We start from the raw sequence: 22581 nt of genomic DNA on the forward strand, positions 1-22581 counted from the left end.
TACCCACACACACACACACACACACACATATATATATATATATATATATGCCATTTAATTTTAATTTCTTATATAGTTAGAAACAATATTCTTCAATAAATTTAAAAAAAAACTAATTCTAAAAATAAAATTTTGAACATTATTTATTTAAGAGATCTATAGTTAGTTGATAAACAATATGAAAACAATTATAACAAAAGTTAACAGAAATTAATAGTAACATTCAATAATTAATGGCACCGAGGAGTAAAACATAAAGTATACAATTAATGTGGCAAGAATAAACGAACAATAACCAAACATAATCAAGTAAATTTTATTTTGCTGACCAATTAACTAATTACATAAATACATACATCAAGTCTTTTCATTATACAAATTATTTAATAATAATAATGATAATAATAATTACAATAAGACTAGGAAAAGAAGAGTGGTCAAAGATTAAATAATAAACACAGATATTACTTTAATGTATAAAATAAAAACATCAAAACTCTATCTCATTTATCAGATTAATAATTAAAATGTTTACATTCATTTTCTTCAAAACATATAGTTTTCATCTACTGACAAGACAATTTATTGCACATTTTGTGTCAAACTCCCTTCAATGTACGGGAATCAAAACAAAATTAAAAATAAACTGCATACAGACTAACAAAAAGAAGCATTTTAATTTTTAGTCATTAACAATTTCCCTGGTGAGAAATGTAATATATCACGATATCAAAGTCACATTCCATCCCTGAATTCAATTGAAGTGATATTAATCACATTGTATTTTCAAAATAAATTATGTACTAAGAATTTACCACTGTAATAAACAACAATTTTTCATTCACCTAACGATCGCATTAACATTTTTAAAAACAGTACATTTAAACAAATATGAGTACACATATAACACAAATATTACTTTTTAAAAAATGTATATTTTATAAAACTAATTATTATAAAAATTATATCAGAGGTATTTTACATATTAAAATATTACAGTAAAGATGGATGGATTGTTTACATCAAGTTATTACTATATTGTTATCATCACTCTTTTATTTTTTGCTAAATACTTCAATAAAAAATCTGAAATTAAAGGGAAGAAAAAAGCATATAGCTATGGAAATTACTTTAAACAATCTTTTATTTTTTGCTATATAGTTCAGTAAAAAATCAAAATTAAAGGGAAGAAAAAAGCATACAGCTATGGAAATTACTTTAAAGATTACTGAAAGAACACAATCTGGTGACGATGAGGCTTAAATCATCTACCATAACCCGTTTAAAACATTAAATGCCATTAAATAATAGCACTATGTTATTAAAGCAATAATGATGCTATCCAGCTTTTATTTATAATCAATTGAGATAATCAGTCACAATAATGTTCCAGTTAAGTTAAAAAAAAAAAAAAAATCACCTGAAGTAAATATGAGGTCAGCTTAATTATAAACACAAACAACAGTTACCTATACCTATTATCACTACAACTATTACAAATAAAAGTACACGTTCAACAGCAATAGTATATTTTTTGATACCAATAAAGACAGTTGAGCGATGATGTTAAAATATAATTAAAGCTGTAGACACCATCCTATATTTAATGCTAATTAATATACGATAAAGAAACAGAACATTTAAGCACTTTATACGAAACATCACAAATTCACTTTTTCTTTATAAAGTGAAAACAAATGCAAAATATTTGTTTTATATTAATTTACATAAGAAGTAGTACATTTAAATTAAGTCTAAATCGATCATTAAAAAAAGAAAAAAAAGACAAATAATGAAAAGCACAGGTGGAAATTAATAAAAGCAGAAAATAATAATTTAATATATATTCATTAAAAAAAAATAAATCTGTAATTGTAAAAAGCTGACAAAATATTTCAGTGCTGTTGTCTGTTAACTCATTGGTGAAATATAAAGAAGAAAAATGCTTTTCTTGCCTGAAATAGGCAAGCAAATTTAAGGTAATGGTATGAAGGGATCCTGTTGTATTGTAACATTCATCACAGCATTCTGTTACACATCATTAAAATTTAACATTTATTATTATTACTATTTTTATTATTATATGTTTCTGAATTACAACATAAATGAAACATCACATTCTACATATTTATATAAGTATACATTTACATGCAGTAATAATAACTTTTCCAATAATATAATACATAGAACGATCGTGAGCTAAAACATATAATAGTACTTTACTGGGTGTGAAACTTGAATATTATTTCTTTTGCATATAGAAAAATTAAATGTTGAACTGTAATGGAATAATAGTAAGAATCATTATTGTTTGCAAAGATTTAACTGAATAAAATAAGACGTTATTTTCATTTTTGGAAAAGTATTATTAAAACAATAATATTACAGAACAATAAACATAAAAATATTAATATTTCTTTTTAAGGAGGGTGTTTTTGCTAGTAGATTATAAACTAATTTTTTTATAATATTAACCTGTTAGTAATTATGTTAACTAACTAATTACATTGATAGTTATCAATAAAGTAACCCATAATATAACATAATATTTAAATCACACATCTCATTAATTTAAATATCATCATCATAATTTATTTACACTTAAAAAAAAAATTGAACATAATTCTGCTTATGTGTAAATGGGAATTCAGTTGTTAGTAAACATCCAAATAAGTAAATAGTTGTTGGCTCTATGTTACCGAATGTTTATAATGAAATTTATAAGTCAAGCAGGTACAAGATTAATATAATCATAATATATCAAATATAGTTAGAAGAATATCAAAAATGTAAAGCATCTAGAAAGCTGCATATTGAAGGAATGAAAAATAATTGAAATTGGTCAATAAAATAAATTTTTATAAATGATTTATGGATCTAATAAGTGCATGTTAAATCTATTTTTCACAACTCTGTGAAGGAAAGGAAACTGAATACTGTCACTGTCAACAATTATTAGAATGAACTGTAAATGACCAAAATTTTATGAAGATTTTTACTGAAGATGATTTATTATTTTATGAATATAAAACAGATGCTCAGGTACACCCGGTACAGTTAGACACTTAAAAGAATTTCAGAGATGAAAATTCAACTCATCGGTGGAATGCCATCATTAAGGAATAAGCTTCTAACAACAGCAGAAACACTGCACTTTGTAGCCCCATGAAAGACATGACTGAAATAATCTGAGTAGCACAGCAATAATTTTCTAATTATTTCTACAGAGCTTATTTCAGTACTTTCTAATTAACTATGTACAAATAATATGGAAAAAAATCACTGTTCCCTTGAGGTCAAAGCAGTCTTCTATAAAAAAAATTACTTCTGGAATAACCCCAACCTGTTGATCACAAAAAAAAGGTAAGAAAACTGATGAAACAAGTTCTTGTCAGACTAAGTACCTGAAACACATTAGTTCTTCAAATGATAACAGTTTTATTAGAGTTGTGCCAGCAATGAAATCACAAATAAAAGAATGAAGGTATAAATTTCATAGATCAATGAAGAATTAAATAAAATTTTAGGACAGCTGGCAAAATGAAATAATCCCTCTTTAAGTAGAAGCAACTTAAAATTTTACAAACTGAACTAAAATTGTAACATTATTATTTAGTTATCCATTTACTGATTCAGGCAACTACATAGCTGACAGCAACTCTTCCCTATGAAATTTTATTTTTTTTTAATGAGGAATGAATTTTTAGAATGTGAAATGCTAATTCTGATTGAAATAAGAACTTTTTCAGAAACTTCTGGAAAGGTAAAGACAGTGTCACTCAGCAAACAGAGGGTGGGAAGTCAGTGGCAACATTATTATCAATCATAAAAATTAGAAACGTATATTTCAATTATTCTTCGCAGTAAAAGAAATAATAATAAAATTACATCCACCCAGTCAATTTCATATTGAATTAACTTCGATCGTCTATAGGATTTTTTTAATTTGACAAAAAGACATCTAGACACAAAATATCTCTTGTTTTAACAGTCTTACTAAAATTCAGATTTTCAGTCAGTATAAATTTCCACAACTATTTTAAGAATGATATTAATAAATTTCTTCCACTGATGGCAACAATTAATTAAAAACTACACAAACAGAATTAGAAAAAACAACAGTGGCGAAATATGGACGGCACAATTTTATCCAGTGATGTATAACCTTAGCAATAATGACTGATTATAATGATAACTAAACATATGAATTATTTCATTTTCAAAAATAAAAATGTATCATATAAATATATATTTATACAAATTAGAATAATCAAAGAGTAACAGACATATTTGAATCACTATAACATGCTGATCAGATATCTGAATATAATCTAGACAAATGGAATTTATTTCTAATGTATTCAAATTTGAATAGTCTTTATCACATATACATTATTAGATAACAAATTTATATTAATTAATAATTAACATATAACATTAACTTGTTTAACAAATATCCATAAAATACATTGTCATTACTAATATTTATATTTTATAATGATCCAAATACCAAAAAATATAATATTTTGAAATAATTTACAAAATATCATCAGTAACTCATTTTAAAAAGGAGGAAGCATCAAAATTTTCTGCTCAAGCAATAATTTTAATCATGTGTGCAGAAGATAACACTAACATATAATTCTGATAGTACCTGTAACCCTGCATCAGATGATATAATTTATAAGACATATAATGCTTTTCACACTAACAGAGATGAATTAATGAAACATTATTAATGAGATGTATATATATATATAATATTCATCTCATTTATAGCTACTATCACAAATAATATTTTAACAGGTTAAAATGAAACCTGCCATATCAATTCCCAATGAATCAGTCACTAGTTATCAGAAAAGTATAATTTACTCTTATAAATAAATTATGTAGACGGAATTAAATGATAAGGACATGAGGCAAAACCCTGAATAACATGGTAATAAAATTTGTAGTGAAAGAGAAAAAAAATTAACAAAAATAAATACAACAAACACCGGATCTGCAGGAAACATTTACTGTTTGCATTCTTACTCATTTAACTGATCACAAATTACTTTCTAACTATCACATACATAATGCTAGCATATTACTATACCAAATTCATGCAAACACATGCGAGAACCAAACAATAATAGTAAAAAATAAGATGGAATATTTTAAAGATGGACATAATTCAAATAGATTGTTAAACATGATTTTCAATACCCCATGCATATATACATACTCACATATACAGGCATCTGCCGTGCACACACATACACATACTATGCATCACATATAGACCCTGATTTAAAGATACTATCTTTAAATTGTATCACAAATTTTTAAATCAAAAACCTGAGGTGTAAAAGGTTTTATCAGTATAATTTGGACTTTTTATATCACCGAGTGAATAAAAAAATTTTATATCTGTAATAAGATTAATTATATTAACTGCTCAATGAATTTCCTTAACATAACAGTGAAGAGAATTATACACATACACATCTAATAAACACACACATAATAACAAATAAAAATACATTAAATATGAAAACTATTATCATCTAAAATCCACAGAAAAAATTTACAACGTAATATCAACAGAAAGTATATAACTTTCAAAATAGCATTAAAATAATTAAGTTAGAAAAATCTGGATGGAATAGTGTGGCTATATAACTGTAAGAGCTATGAATTTCTAACAATTCCAGAGAAAGGAGGTAGATTTATAAAAATTACACCATATAACATATTGTGACCCAAAAATGAATGGAAAAGCAAAAGCAGTTCAATCTGGAAAGAATGAAAAATATGAAAGGATAAAGTGAATCAGATGGGTGTGGAAGCAAGTACTGGAACTAAAAGTGAAAGTATAAAAAAATAAGGTAGAACAGATTAGGAAATTGTTTATTGAAGAATTCAATGGAATAATGGAGTGAAATCATACATGTAATCTTATAATATTTTTTGATGGACTTGTCAAATGACTGTGTCAAGTGGTCAGACTGAAAACAGCATGTTACACAGGTTGTTGTCAGGTTTGTGACTCATGTGTACAATCAGACCATGAAAGTATTTGGTCTATCACATGAAAAAGGTATAAACACCTTCTTGCTAAAAGGGTGCTGTTGAAAAGCAAATAAAGCGAGTGTCAGGAAAAAAGTATTATGGATGTAGTAATAAATTCCAATATTGTTAACTACTGTAATTACGGTACTTGAAAAAATTTGACATATTTTAAACTAAATATTGCAGTAAGTTAACTGCATTATTGAAAAATTATAAGTTAAATTGAATGTAATAATTATAAAGGAATTAGTCTAATCTATAATAATTATTAAATTAATACAAAAGGATTTACTAGATTTTGTATATAAGTTATAATATTGAGTTAAAGTCTGTCAATTGTTTAACACAGTTTGCACTGATAGTGCAGAGAAACCTGATTGCAGTATAGTAATTGGTGAATTAGTTTAGGTTAGTTTTTCAGTCAACTACTCAGTAAATAAAACTGTTTTTGTAAAATATTATTTCTTTTTGAATTCTCAAGAACTCAGCAAACTGCATGATATTAAATAGACTTTACATATTTCTACTTAGTTGTATACTTTCAATACAATATTATCTATAAGTCCACAGAAAATAACTTAAGATTCCCTTAATTTTAAAAACAGATAAATAAATTAGCAAAAAAATATTTTTGAAATTATTATATTTGCATCTGCAGTAAATAAGTCTGTAGGATATTTTTCTTCCAAATATTAATTATAATGTGAACAAAAAAATTATTTATTTATCGCTTAAACATGAAATTTGTAGGTCTGATATGTTGTTCCTAGATTATTGAAGATTTTATGGTGAAACTGATTTTAAGATTCTGGGGCCTGAGTTCATATTACTCGGTCATGTGGATTAATACAATAGTCGATATCAAAATGTTTTGACATCAGCATGTTTTAAACATCTCTTCCTAATTGTTAGGAAGACAACTGTTAATTAAGTACACAAGACAATTCAGATATAATAAAAGTGGTGCATGATTTTAACATTGCTGATGTTACAAATGAAAATCTGATTATAATTATTAAAAAAATAACTTTATTTACTTAACTGATTTAAGAACTTGAAATATTTTCGATTAAGGACAGGCTAATTTTATTAAAACATCACAACTACGAAGAACAGAAAAAATAGGCTCAATTAAATAGTCATAAAAATAACTAAAATACACCATCCTGATGTTTTAAATTGGTTTTTAAACCAACAGATCCTAAAATGTTACGAGAAGGAGGAGGGGCTTGCATGTAAACATGTTTATAAATAAAAAAAAGGAAAAATAAAATTCATAATACTGACTATAGGATATGATAATCAGTCAAAGGATTTAAATTAAACCATGGCTTGTATGAAAAGATGAATAAAGAATAAAAAACAAAGAATACTGAAAACAAAATGAAAAAATGACATCTACTTATTGGCATCTGATCACATCAATTATTTATTACTGTATCACAGTGTAGCTATAATAAATTTATGTTTCAACTTTATTCAAAAGTTTTATTGCAGTGTGTTTTCATATCTTTTTATTATCAGTGTCCTCAAAGAAAACCTTAGAAAAAACTTAGCTGTGATATCTATCAACAGATATTACAACTGACACTTTTAACCATAAAAAAATATGAAAACAATTTTTATATTTACTGTAATGTAATCAATGTACAATACGATACTCCAACAATATTGTTTCTTTAGCTGGAGTTAAATGAACACAGAATACAATTATTAATACAGAAAAAAATCTTTAATGGTATCATGAAGTTAAAAATTGCCAAGACCAAAAGAAAACATGGTCTGCATGAAAAGATGAACAAATTAAAAATAAAAACAAACAAAATTCACATCAATTACATATTACTGTATCACAGTGTAGCTATAATGGATTTGTAAGTTGATTTTATTCAAAAGGCCAGCATTATTTTTTCTCAGGGTATACCTGCTTTTAAACATATAGCAATAGATTGAAGACCAACGACATATTTCTAATACCCTTTATATAAATATCAGTCATCCAGCTATATAGAAAGACTGGTAGTAAAATAATTATGATCTAAATAACAATTAAAATAAATTACATCAAAATTACACAACTATGGAATAATGAAAGAAAAGAAAATCCATTATTAAAAAAAAAAATCTGCAAATTTTGAAGAGAAAACCACATTTTAAGCACTACTAAATAAAATTACAATATGTGCATATTAAAAATGAAACGTGTAGAAGAAACAACACTGAACATGATCTACTAACATTAAAGTAGCATTCCTTATTATTAAAAAATATTCAAATAACTAGAAAAATATTATACACCTATCTGATATCACCAATTAATTATATATGGAACAACAATAGATTTTTATAGGTTTTTTAACGGGTTACGACTACATGACAAATGAAAATGAACATTTAGGCCTAATATAATCATACTGAACATTCTTCTACAGTTTATATAAACATTAAATTACCATTTAAAAAAAATTAAATATATCGATACATAAATAACAGAAATTTAATTTTTGACCACTCTTGATATACAATGAAACATTACGCAGTCTCAGTTGGCAATAATCCTACGACGTATGATGATTAAATTGAAACATTACATTTGAACTAGTCGGTTTGTTACTAACAGTAAATGGCTTAGGTGGTAACCTTGGCATAGTGGACGACTCTTCTCGCAATGGTGGGCCAGGCAAACGAGCAGTAAGGGTACCGCTCATCAAGTTATGTCTAACTGTAGCTGGACTGCAACCAGTCCAAGTATTCACGGGAGAGGACAAATTTGCAGGAGTGCCTGTAAAAAGGATCAATACAAACTAATGAAGCAATCTTAACAAGATAATTCTTAAACTATTCTAAATGACCAATTCTGAAAATGATGTAAAAAAAAATGATCACACTCATAAGAAAAAATATTTTCTCATGCTGATTGTGACCCACAAAAATTCAAATTCATTTCTGTAATAAAACATACTGTAATTTTTTGTTTCTGATTTGAAATGGTGAAAATAATTTATATCTTGAAACACAAAAAAATAACATCCATCAAGGTCAACTACATAACTGAAAATGACTAGATGCTTAACATGAATGATTTTTATGCAGCATACTAACCTTTTGCGAACGGGGGCTCTAGTCCTCTTTTGGGAATAGTTCTAAACTTACATAATCGAGTACACATTCTGTTAGACTTGAATCATTCCTTTACCTCCTCTTGTTTTTGTCTTAAATTTCCCCAAGAACCAATAACAAATGCTTTATACATTAAACATTATGTTCTTTTCAAATATAAGTAATAGAGGGGAAAAATTTTTGTTTTTGAAGTTGTTCTGAAAAGAAGTGTGATGAACACAAACTACTGTTACAAATGACTAGATGCTTAACATGAATGATTTTTATGCAGCATACTAACCTTTTGCGAACGGGGGCTCTAGTCCTCTTTTGGGAATAGTTCTAAACTTACATAATCGAGTACACATTCTGTTAGACTTGAATCATTCCTTTACCTCCTCTTGTTTTTGTCTTAAATTTCCCCAAGAACCAATAACAAATGCTTTATACATTAAACATTATGTTCTTTTCAAATATAAGTAATAGAGGGGAAAAATTTTTGTTTTTGAAGTTGTTCTGAAAAGAAGTGTGATGAACACAAACTACTGTTACAAATGACTAGATGCTTAACATGAATGATTTTTATGCAGCATACTAACCTTTTGCGAACGGGGGCTCTAGTCCTCTTTTGGGAATAGTTCTAAACTTACATAATCGAGTACACATTCTGTTAGACTTGAATCATTCCTTTACCTCCTCTTGTTTTTGTCTTAAATTTCCCCAAGAACCAATAACAAATGCTTTATACATTAAACATTATGTTCTTTTCAAATATAAGTAATAGAGGGGAAAAACTTTTGTTTTTGAAGTTGTTCTGAAAAGAAGTGTGATGAACACAAACTACTGTTACAAATGACTAGATGCTTAACATGAATGATTTTTATGCAGCATACTAACCTTTTGCGAACGGGGGCTCTAGTCCTCTTTTGGGAATAGTTCTAAACTTACATAATCGAGTACACATTCTGTTAGACTTGAATCATTCCTTTACCTCCTCTTGTTTTTGTCTTAAATTTCCCCAAGAACCAATAACAAATGCTTTATACATTAAACATTATGTTCTTTTCAAATATAAGTAACAGAGGGGAAAAATTTTTGTTTTTGAAGTTGTTCTGAAAAGAAGTGTGATGAACACAAACTACTGTTACAAGTGTCATTTATCAATCTAGTTAACAGAAGAAACACTAGATTAGAAGTGCATATGTAATTTTTTATTTAACATAACTTCCAAGAAGAGATAGTTTTTACCATTTTGTCTGATTATTATCTTTTTCTAGGAATTATTATATGAATTGTGTATACATTAATAATACAATATCAATTGGAAATAAACTTTTTTATTTAATTACAATAATTTGATTATTCTATATATATTTACATAATAAACCTGGAATAATTTTATAAAAAAAAGTAATAATTTGCTTTGCTTACTAGAAATAATTTCTTAATATATATTCAAAGATACAGGAATGGTGTCTGCTGATTATTTATTTTTAAACAATTTTATAAAAGTGGTGCACAAACAAGGATACAGATACAGTCCTGAACATTTTGAATAATTAAAAGAAATATTAATAAAAACAAATTAAAATAAATGTTATACATTTCAGAATTAATGTTTCTGAATGTGCTTTGTAGTCAATTTTTGTTTTATTTAAAATGGTTAGAAAGTTATAATATGAAACAGATCTAACTGATAACAGATGGGATAGATATGTGAGAAGACAATGAGACAAATTTTACATAATAATTTCATAAAATTAAAATTTCAAAAATAATTTCATTAAACAAGTTTGTGTAAAAATTGTGCCAAAAGCAAAGGTGGGACTGTTCTGACACAAATGAAACAGTGAACAGACTTAAAAATCCCATGTGAAGACCTGATTTTTTTCAATATGTTCCAAAAACTAAGTGGCAATTGTTATATTGAAAGATTTTGGGCACATCAACAATGAAAAAAGTGTCAATAAAAAAAAAAGAGAGTCAAAATTTTAAGAATGTATCTCAGATTCATTTGTTACCTTCAATACATTAACAAGGGCATCTGAGCAGATGCCTCTAGATCAAACACTTAATCACGAATATTATATGATGGTCTAAGTGTGGCTTGAGAAAGAGTGCAAAGAAATTGCCAAACATTTTTCAACTGAGAACTGAATTCTTGTGATCAACATAATATACTAGCATACACTATCTGTAAAATTGTTTACATCAAATAATCTGTGCAACACATTTTTAAATATCCGTCCAATTCACTTGACAAAAGACTAATTTTTACTTCTACCAAAATTCTACCGAAGAGAACCTGTTTTAGATCCATGGAAGACAAAAGCCAGAATTATATAAATAAGGTGAGTTGACAGAGATGGAGGGTGTTTGGAAGGAGTATACAGTGAATTTTATTATGTATTTTATAGGCCTATTCTTGTAACATTTTAGTCTGGTCTTATATTTTCTGGCAACATCATCTTTTAATTCTTTATTTATCTTTAAACAATTATTAAAGAATTCAACAAAACATAAAAAAAAAAAAAAATATTACTTACTCGTGGAATGCGAATGGTGATGAATTGGAGGACCGTTTATTGACATATGTCTTCGGTGGGTTATAGTCAATGGGAGGCTAGGAGGAGAGTTATCGACAGCAGAATTTCTCCTTACAGCTGGTCTCGGTGGTAGAGGGGGTGGAGAGCTGTCCCTTGGAGGCAAGACAGGTGCAGGTGATGACTATGAATACACAAGAAAACATTTATTTATATAATATTAAAATCCCTGAAGTAGAATAAAAATTGATATCTTATGTTAATAATAACTTACAATTATAACAATAATAATGTTTAATATAAAGATTTTAGTGTTAGTTTCTCAGGTACTTTAATACCTATTTATTAAATTAGCTAAGTTAGTAAAATTAAATATAATCACTGAATAAACTGTGACCATTGAAATAATATACAACTGGGATCCACTAGTAGGATACACAGACAGGCATCTGGTTATAGAAATTCTTCAAAACTCTATTGCCTACACTCAGAAAGAGTTGGGCTAATAGTCAATGCATAGAAATGTAATTCACTCTTGCCAAACAATCTAATCCTGACTATTCCTAGGAACTGAACCCAGTTAGCAGACAACAATACTATTAGCTGACGTTTATTGAGTGTAATCAAATAAGACAGGACAATCCCATAATTTTGACTTTTGGGGAATACAAATAATTACTATGCTTAATCTGTATTCATTTTCTTCCTTTTTTGTTAGATGAATTAGATTCATCACAGAATCTTACAAAGAAGTTTATTTGTGGGAACAAGAATAAGGATATTTGTAACATATGAAAAATGCCATGCCTGACTGGAATTCGAACCCAGGATGTCCAGATGAAAGGCGGAGATGCTACCACTCTGCCACAGAAATCAGTGGAATGGTAGCGTCTTATATGAAATTGTGAATAAAATTATCACTACAGATTTTTGAGACAAAAGTTCCAATGTAAGAAATGCCAGTCAACAGAATGAGGGTTACTAAAAGAGCATTCCTATCATACATATATTTTTTACTTTTATTTTTTGTTGTGTCCATAATAAAAAGGAGTTTAAAAGTTCAGATATCAACTTTAATTATTAAAGACAGATGAGAAGTGGCCATGATAACACAATTCAGTATTGTTAGGGATCTAGAAGCGATTATTCACATCTAAGAGATAACTGTATTTATTTTAAAAGAAACTTCCAAAATAATTAAAGAAAGTTTTCTTAAGCTGCTGAGTTCAAGATGTGAACACTAAGGAAGGGTAAACATAGTAGAATCAGGTGCTGCTGACTGGCTAGCTTATCCATGTTGACTTATTAATAAAGATTTTTTCAAGCACTGTTTTCACGCTTGGAAGATAATTGTATAATATCTCTTCCATCTCCAGTTAAGAGGTATAAAACAGTTACTATTGCTATTGGATGGGTCTACATAATTATCAACTATGATTCTCTAACCAGAACATACACTGCATCCTGTTTCAGAAAAATGAACAGATTTATTGCCAAAAACTCAATTCTTGGCCAACAGCTGAAACTGAAAATTTATACGCGCTCAATATGGAAAACCTGTTTTTTCATAAATCAAAGTAAGGCCTTCAAGAAAGCCCATTTTGTAGATATGTAGATTGTATTAACAGTCCGAGTAGAAGGCACTTTCACATGGAATATGAGGTGCTACAAAATCAAAGAAATATGTTTTTGGTATCTTCTTTTACAGATACAAATTCTGATGTGTAGCTCAGGTTTCTGCATCTTACTAGGATATACAAATGGAGTAACAGAATCAAACATATAGGAACGCATAAAAGCCTACATATGAAATACAAAGGGAAATATCAGTTTTTTTCAGATGGTGAACTTGAAATCAGTAAAATCTACCTTTTCTTGATGACATACAATCTACATGTCACAGAATTTTGATTCTGGCTCATTTAATCATATTTGGATTCTCATGCCAAATCACATAATCTTAAACTCAACAGTGTTTCAGTGTCTCAGGTTTTAAAAAAAATAATTTTTGTAGAATTCTTAATTTTGGTCGAAATACTATTCAGTGCTTTATTAACTAAAATTGCCAAAACCAATTTATTTTTTAACTATCAGGTCTACCCAGGGTCATATTAAAACTATTTTTTCTTTTAGTTTTTTTAAAGTAAATAAATAATTAGGGAAAACTCAGTGTTAATGAATAGTATAAAATATTGCATTCTATCAACAGAATATAATTATTTACAAAAAAAAGCTAATTATCATGTACTAATTACTTATTATTTTTTCTTAATGTTAAGTGCCTTTGCAGAGCTATCTGCTTCACCAGAACGTGTAAAATTATATATGTTAGATAAAAATGTAACTTGAAATATAGAGAGATACTTTTACCATCTATCAAAGATAAAAAAATGAATTATTCTGCTCCTATTAGCACATAATAGAGGTGTTATTAGTACCACAAGTTGAATATATTCTTAAAATCTAAATTAAATTTATTATTTCCTAATTTAATCATCATGCTCAAATTCTACTTGTTCATTAATTATATTTTTGTGCCGTTTGTTGTATGCATTGTCTTAAGAGTAAGGGTATAAATTCATTATAAGTTATTTATAATATTTGTATGTTATGAATACTTAAAAATGTATTTATTGTCTCTACTGTAATGCAATCAGTATTTAAATTTCTGTTTACTATATTTACATGCTTGTAAATATTTATGCTTTGTTCCTGAAAGGATTTTTTCAAATTTCTATTTGTCATTGTTTTGCAAAATTTTTACAAATTTTCTTTAATTAGCTGAATGTTTATTTTTTAAATAATATATATATAACTATTATAATTTAATGAGATATATTTTGCTTGTTTCATTAAAAGTTATAACTTTATTTTTCTGTTGTGTTTAAATTAACATCAGTTAATTAATGTATTAACTTTATATTAAAACAATCCTTACTGCTATATATTTCATTAAATTCTTTATTTAACTTGACATTATCTTTTATATAATTTATGGATCTATTAATTACACTACACTAAGTTAATATTTATTTACAAGACAGTTTAACAATGGGCTCACCCATTATTTTAATTGTTTAGTTTCAGTTTAAGAGAATATAAGATTAATATTTAAATTTGTGTTAGGTAAAAAATTTAAAAAAAAATCCTTTTGGCAAGCTGGAAGGCGGAGGTAAATTTCACCAGTGCTAAGTAGGGGATAAAAAAGATTTCCACCGTAAAGTTAAGAAAAACTTCAAATTTACTCAATGTTGTATTGAGTACAACCATTGTTGTAATGGTTGCATGTGAAAAAAGTTTCATATGTTTAGCATACAACAAGCCCCATCTTCTTACAATTCCAGCAACATTCTGTTCATCCCTTGCCACAAGAATTGGTCATATCAGAAATTGTTTCAGATAAAAGTTTTAGGTAATGTTTAGAGGACTAACAGCTAAACTGATTCAATACTGTGCCTATTAAGGGAAATACGATTCTTTTTTCTCTTCGAAACCCCATTTTTCAACCCCCTGAGCCAATGGTTGGTGATATGAAAAAAATTTACTTACATAAGATTTAGGCCCTTATCCAAAGAAAGGTAGAAACTTTAAAAGAATTCGATATTTTACTTTATAAGAAAGTGATAGCAATAATTTGTTTTTTTGAAAAAGCCCCCATAGCTTGATTTTGGCTGTTAACGAACTCGACTGAGATTTTGGAACGAATTATTTTTAAGGAACAATTTGAAAGTGATTGGCGCAAAATTACGGCAGTTATCATGTTCACAAGAAAGTGAAATATATATATATTTATTTACACTTTTGAGCTGTCAGTGGTTTTGGGGTCGAGGGGGATGTGAAACATGAAGATATGTCAAAATTTTCCAGAAGTTGAATCATGGTACCCATTACAATAAGTAGCTTTCTTATGAAATCTACCTAAAAGTGCAACCATCTGTAAAGTTTATCTATTAATAAAATAAATATTTTTTAATTTGAAAATAACAAAAACTCCTCTTAATTGTTAAGCATATAATCTACAAAACGTTTTAATTGTGTGGTAATAGTAAATTTCAATGACATTTCCTTTGAGTGCCCAATCATTTTTTACCAATCTGTATTTTTTCAGTTATTAACATCTTTTAAATAGTCAATAAGTAGCCTTATTATGATATCTGTATAGGCCTGATATTTAAAAAAATAAGGGAGGAATTGTGAGAGTTTTACTGAAATTTAAAATGTTATTCAGCATAGAACAAAATCTACAAAAAATTAAAAAAAAATCTACAAGCCATTTTTTTTTAAATTCTGAATAAAAAAATTATCAAAAATGATGAAACAAGACAATCTGTTCCTTATAGACATGATTAAATTAATGTTTACCTGACATTATCATGGAAAGTTGTAATATTTAGAAGATGTATGACACACATTAATTCATCTACATGGAATTCAATTTTCTTAAAATTATCAATTTTCAACAAAAGTAGGTTAATACATTTATGTGGGACATTTAAAATGATTGCAAGAATTTGTTTTTATTCAGGAATCGCTTTGATTCTCATATCAATTATTCCCTTATCATGGTAGTAAGTATATCCTAATTTCTCTCATAAAGAAAAGCAATCTTATTTAAAACAAAAAAAAAATTATAAGGAATATGCCACATAACCTCTAATTAATTAAAAATTATATTTCTTAGATAAAATTTAAAAAATCATACGTTACCTAATCCTGCAATAAATTACTTATTACAGAGATGTAAAATACTTAAAAATCAATAAATGTAAGAGGAGTAATTTCAAGGTAGGTATTAAAAAAAACAAGAAAGCAAAATCACATGAATATTATTTTTTACTGGGTTCCCTATAACCAAAATATCTAAGGTATTTAAAAAATATATCATAAAATGTTGGTAACTTTATATCAATGTCAAGTCACACTTCTAATTAGTTAGTTTCCTCAGGTCTTTTATAATTTATGTGATAAACAATAAGTGTAAAACTAAAAATAAGTCAATAGATTATTCACCTGATTTGAATCGCTGACTGAACTCTCTCTCTTTCTTATTCTAGGAGGTAGGGGAGGAGGTGGACCGATTACATTGGTCGATGCAGGCTGTGTTATCACATTATTTGGAATCGATGCTAAGTTACCGGTTGACAGCATTACACAGCTATTAACAGAGGTGTTTATATTATTAGCTGAATCAGTAATAACATTGCTAATAGCACTGGTTGTAGTCGGATTAGTCATTACTGTATTCACAGAAGTGCTATTAATAGTAGTGATGGTAGAAGTGGTGATAATACTATTATTAGCTGTAATATGGTTCATGATGTTTGACACCAGAGGTGCCTGTGGAACATTTGTGATAGATAAATTGGCAACAGCTGTTGGCAATATCGTATTTGTTGTTGAAGCACTAGTCATGGTAATTGTTGTTAAAGGTGCTGTTGTGATTAGAGTTGGTGTCACGTTCATCGGTGCAATGGTAGTCATTGTGGCTGTACTTGCCGATGCTAATGTTGTAATGCTATTGAACCCAGGAGACTGGTTTCCAGTATTTAAATTACCTTGAGATGCTGTAACAAAAAATTAACATAATCTTGAATCAAGCAAATTAAACTATAACTTTCTTGTTTCTGCTGCTTCACAAAGCAGCAGAAACAATTTTAATTAGAATTAAATTTAGCATTAAATTTAAACTCTTTGATTTTGGAATCAGGTCTTAATCTTTAATGACATACAAAGCTCTAGAACTGCCCCTAATTAGTGGGACCCACTCAAATGCTTTGTTATGATCTTACGCGCTAAAATGGCCGATGCGGTTTAAGTTTATCAACTCATAAAATATCTACTCTTAACTACAGAGGATTAAGTCAGTTGTACGGTAGAAATGGAGCAAAACGTTGGGCACTTCAGCAGAGAAATTGGCAGTATATTTGAAATAATTTAACAGAGGAGAGCAGAGGTAAACTTTTATAGATAAAATAAAAAATAGTTTAAAAGAATGACATAAACCTACTGTAAATTTAAAAAAAATGAGAATACATTCCTGAGGAATAATGTATATTATATAAAAATTTATGCCATTTTAATCAACACTTATCAGTAATAGTAATTCTTGGGAAGTTCATAAATTTGTTTTTGGGGTTAGAACAAATAAAATCTTATTCTTTTTATTCCTAGAATCACAATACCTAACTTAGGGATAACTAAACCTTTTAAAATAAAAACTGATCATTTGATTCATGTTAAATCTTAAGAGACTGTGATCAAATGCTTATAAATACGTAAGTACGATTAAAAATTTAAATTGCAAAATCTGATTTGTCTCCAAGATACCAGTTGACTTGTGACAAACACTACCAGCAAATTTTTGAAGAGTGTTGTAAACAAACATGTAGATTTGGCAGGAGAGTTCATTACTAAGTGCACACGAGTTCAGATACAAACAGAATTCTAAATATACAATCACAGAGAACTGATGTTGAAAAAGTGGCTGATTTCACTATGTGCATTTGATAGCAACACTTTCATTATTCAAAACAACATTTTATTTTTTAATTATTCACAACAGCTGTTAAATCCAATCATGGTTTAGTAGGATATGTTTTTTGAGATGTCATGTTGACAGATCTTGAGATAAGATACTATCTCAAACTGGTGGAAGAGAAACTCAATTTTCTTTTATCTATACCATATAGTGTGATTACTTTCTATCTGGTAATTATTTTTTTAGGCTATCACCTGACTAGCACAGTTGAAATACATAGAAATATTAATAAAAAATTAACAAACAAATTTAAAACCACAAGAAATATGGAAACCATGAAACAAAATGAGTACTTTGAAAAAAAAGTAAGTTAAAAACTACCAGGTTGAGGTCCATTAAAGAAGTTAATGTTACACGGATTTGAATAATAGATTGAGGATATCGGTGTTCTTTGGTGGTTGGGCTTCAATTAACCACACATCTCAGGAATGGTCAAACTGAGACTGTACAAGACTACACTTCATTTACACTCATACATATCATCCTCTGAAGTATTATCTGACCGGAGGTTAAACAGGAAAAAGAAAGAAGGTTGAGGTTCATGGACTACTTTAGCAACTTTGAAAAAACCTTTCCAAGTGACGGCACAACATTAACTAACCCAAGCCAGTTGCCTAAGCTCGAATAACAGCAATATAAAATATCACATTTCCTTGCATCTTGACATTCAATTTGTTCATGTGGCAGAGATTGGTAAAAAATGCCAAAAGCCATCTAATACATTCTAGCTTTTCACACTCTACAGACCACCGTTTCTCATGGAAGAATTATATCATTTCATCTTCCAGCTTCCAAACTTATTCAAAGATGTTTTCTGCATTCAGCCACCTTACTTTCAAATAGTACAGTATATTGTATTCAGATTGATGGAGTGCAAGAAAATCTCAAAATTGTCAATGAAAGTCTTCAAGATCAAATAGCATTAACAAGCTTCACAATGACATCAAACAAAGGTTTCATATCCAACGCAGATTTACACAGGACGTCTTGCTGTATGACACAATGTAGAAATACAAGATTGTTCTTGGGATATTCTTGATTAAAGATTCCAAGAAATCCAGATTTTTTTCTGCCATACTTGGTGTTCCATCTATACAATACTATATATGCTATTTATAGGTACTGAGAGAGCTTTGTTACTTTTAGCAACATTGTATGCTTCAACATAACCTGCATGTATAGCTGCTTTCTGAGAACTATTTAGTTTCTTAAAAATAGTTTGTTGACCTGAAAGTTTTTGCATAGATCTTCTGTTTCTTTTATCTCTGGTCATGGCTCCATAACTGACATTTTTATGCTCAGAAGTGAAGTGTCGGGAAATATTATACATTTTTAGAATTCTACAGTTTCATTGCAGATAACACACAGTGGTTTATCCTTAAATGCTGTGAAAAAGTACTTCCAAGTCTATTCATCTTTGAAAATATGGCACTCTGAATCAACTTTACGTTTTTTAGTTAATATCTTAATCCCGAAATGTTTCATGAATGTACACACTAAAACTAGCAAACACCTACAGCAATAGTACAACAGGCCTAAATCAAGAAATGTAGTGTTAGTAGCTCGCTGTAAAGGATGTAATGTAGAGGGGATACAGACAAAAGGCTCCATTGCCAGTTTTAATCGTCACTTCAAAAATGCCAGCAGCCAGTGCCTAACTCTCAGATGTTAACAAAATGTTCCAATATCATGGATAAGTACATAAATTAAGCTGTGGTCACTAAGCTTAACATAAAAGGGAGGAAAGAAGAAAATAATCTAAAATTATTTATTTTCCTTAAGTCTTCTTTTTTTTTATTTGTCTGATTAGGAATCATGCCGTGGGTTGGATAGAACCTTTTAGGAGGCCACATCTTACGGGCCGTAGTTTTCCCATCATTGATCTACAATAATATAAATTTTTTATATCAAGCACAAATTTTATGAATTTGTAACTCCCATTTGAGAACTAATGGTAAAATTTCTCTACAATTTTACATTATAGTTATCAAATAAGTATTATTTTTCATTCCAAAACTAATTGTACTATTGCCTGGGTGTATAATAGGTACATTATTTCATGTAATTAAAGAGTACAGCATAAAATCTACACTCCTGTTACAGGTTATGAAGTAAAATATGTAAGTCCTGTTAAGTATATGAAAGTAAGTACAAAACCATGAATAACTTAATTTAATTTTATACCGTTTACAATAGAAAAAAACTTACTTGGTCCAATTTGAACTTGAGCGAAGACACTGAAATCACCGAGAGGAGTCTTAGGAGTATCATCACTACTTTCTTCATTTACAAGCCTTGGAGACGAAGGTGGAGGAGCAAGATTGTTTACTGATGGTAATGGCTGAGGTGGATGACTACGAGATGCTAGGTTTCTTACTTTTATTCCAGGAGACTTTAAATTTAAATCTGGCCATTTCCTTGGCTGTTATGAAGAACAAATTTCATTATAACTACTAGATAAACATATATAACACAACCACAAATATTTGGCAAAACTATCCATAAATACAAATACACATACATTTATGTGTGTGTGTATATATACGAGGTGTGATCAAAAAATACGGTGAATCATTTTTTATTAAAAAAAGTAATAAGGTTACATAGAATTCGATTTAATCTCCTTCAAAGTACTGTCCTTGGCTAGCAATGCACTTATCCCAACATTGACTCCATGACTGGAGGCATTTCTGGAAGGCGTCTTTCGGAAGGGCTTTCAGCTGCTCGGTCGTCGCCCTCTCAATGTCAGCAATAGTGCCAAAACGTTTTCCTTTAAGCAAAGTTTTAATTTTTGGAAAGAGCCAAAAGTCGCATGGTGCTAAATCCGGTGAGTATGGGAGATGTGGACAGACAGGAACACTTTTTTCGGCCATAAACTCGCGAATGAGAAGCGAGGTGTGACTCAACGCGTTGTTGTGGTGAAGAAGGAAGCCATTGGTCCATTTTTCTGGTCACTTTCTTTGTACGTCGTTAAAAGTTAAAATGCTTTGAACGGATCCGTACAAGATGTTAAGGTCTTCCGATAGCTCTCAAATAGTCATTTGCCTGTTTGAACGAACCATTGTTTCCACTTTTTGCACATTTTCAACTGTTTTTGAGGTTACTGGACGTCCCGCACGCTGCTCATCTTCAACAGACTCATTTCCGTTTTTAAATCAGTCATACCACTTGTACACAAGTCTTCAAAGTTACCACATTATCGCCGTACAACGATTCTAACATTTTGTGAGCTTCTCTGGCACTCTTTTGCAACTTAAAACAAAACTTAATGTTAATGCGTTGTTCAAAATCCATGTTGCGCGACAGACACGATAAACACAACCTTACTCTAGCAGCTGACTGGCAAGCTCGAACGTGTTACAACTTGTCCCTGCCTGTCTCAGTTGATCACGCTATTGGACAAATTACAGCATATGGATGTAGGCAGTTGCCGCTATAAAAATTCATTCACCGTATTTTTTGATCACACCTTGTATATAGCTGGTATCATCTAACTTAAATGATCCAAGAACCAATTTATTAATCTAGTTTCAGATATTGGCATTTTATCCTTACTTCATGCCTTCAATTTCTCAAGGTATCTTAGGATATCTCAAATCCTTCAAGATATTTTGGGTGTTGTAAAGGTTCAGGTTGAATAGAATGGATGGAGTTAACTGTCACTCAAGACTCCACCCTTCTTCTTCTTTTTTTGAATTTATTTTAAGTGGCACTGAATGCTGTTAAACCTTTAGCGAGTTTCTTTTTACTATTTTTTTAAGTTTATTATCTATATATTTTTTTTTCATCAACATTACTTCTACTAACTTGTTTAAATTATCCATTAACTAATGAAATTGTTCACTTCTTCATACATCAGCAAATTTTTTTTATTTTGATTAAATCATCCACATTACTGTTTTACCTGCACTGTAATAGGCAAGTGTTGATAAAAAAGAAATAAATTTTCTTAGCATGGCATCGTTGGTATTTTATATAAACTATATAAACATTAAAGGTTCAACTTACCAACAATACTATTGTTGGTAAGTTGAACCTTTATTGTTTATATAAAAATAAATAAATATTAATTATTTATAAATGCAAATAAATTTCTTAATTTGTTTTACAATCATCTGATTAGCTTTGACCATTCAACAATTTATGTGTATGAAAGCTGATAGTCAGTTGTTCTAACAAAATAATAAAAGGGATACATTATCACTATACTAAATGTGCGATAGGGCTGTGTTTACACCATGGTTTAAAGCAATCTATACTTTAAAAACTTAAAATTAAAAAATGACTATAAAATTAAAAAATAAACCATAATTTTCAGTTAGGCTTTGCTAAAATTTATAACTG

At 28.8% G+C, this 22581-nt stretch overlaps 1 protein-coding gene across 1 annotated transcript in view; it reads right to left on the bottom strand.

Moving 5' to 3' along the window:
- Positions 1–300: 300 nt before the first annotated feature.
- The window catches only part of LOC142323302 (protein son of sevenless-like), a 177823-nt gene continuing 155542 nt past the window's right edge, over positions 301–22581 (bottom strand). Inside the window, exons 23-26 of the mRNA XM_075362767.1 lie at positions 20446–20659; positions 16710–17263; positions 11703–11883; positions 301–8839 (exon numbers count right to left, since the gene is read on the bottom strand). Coding sequence (XP_075218882.1) covers positions 8616–8839; positions 11703–11883; positions 16710–17263; positions 20446–20659 — 1173 coding nt within the window. The 3' untranslated portion in view covers positions 301–8615. The remainder of the gene's footprint in view (positions 8840–11702; positions 11884–16709; positions 17264–20445; positions 20660–22581) is intronic.

This window comes from Lycorma delicatula, chromosome 4, assembly GCF_047948215.1.
Source record: "Lycorma delicatula isolate Av1 chromosome 4, ASM4794821v1, whole genome shotgun sequence".
Taxonomy (NCBI): Eukaryota; Metazoa; Arthropoda; class Insecta; order Hemiptera; family Fulgoridae; genus Lycorma; species Lycorma delicatula.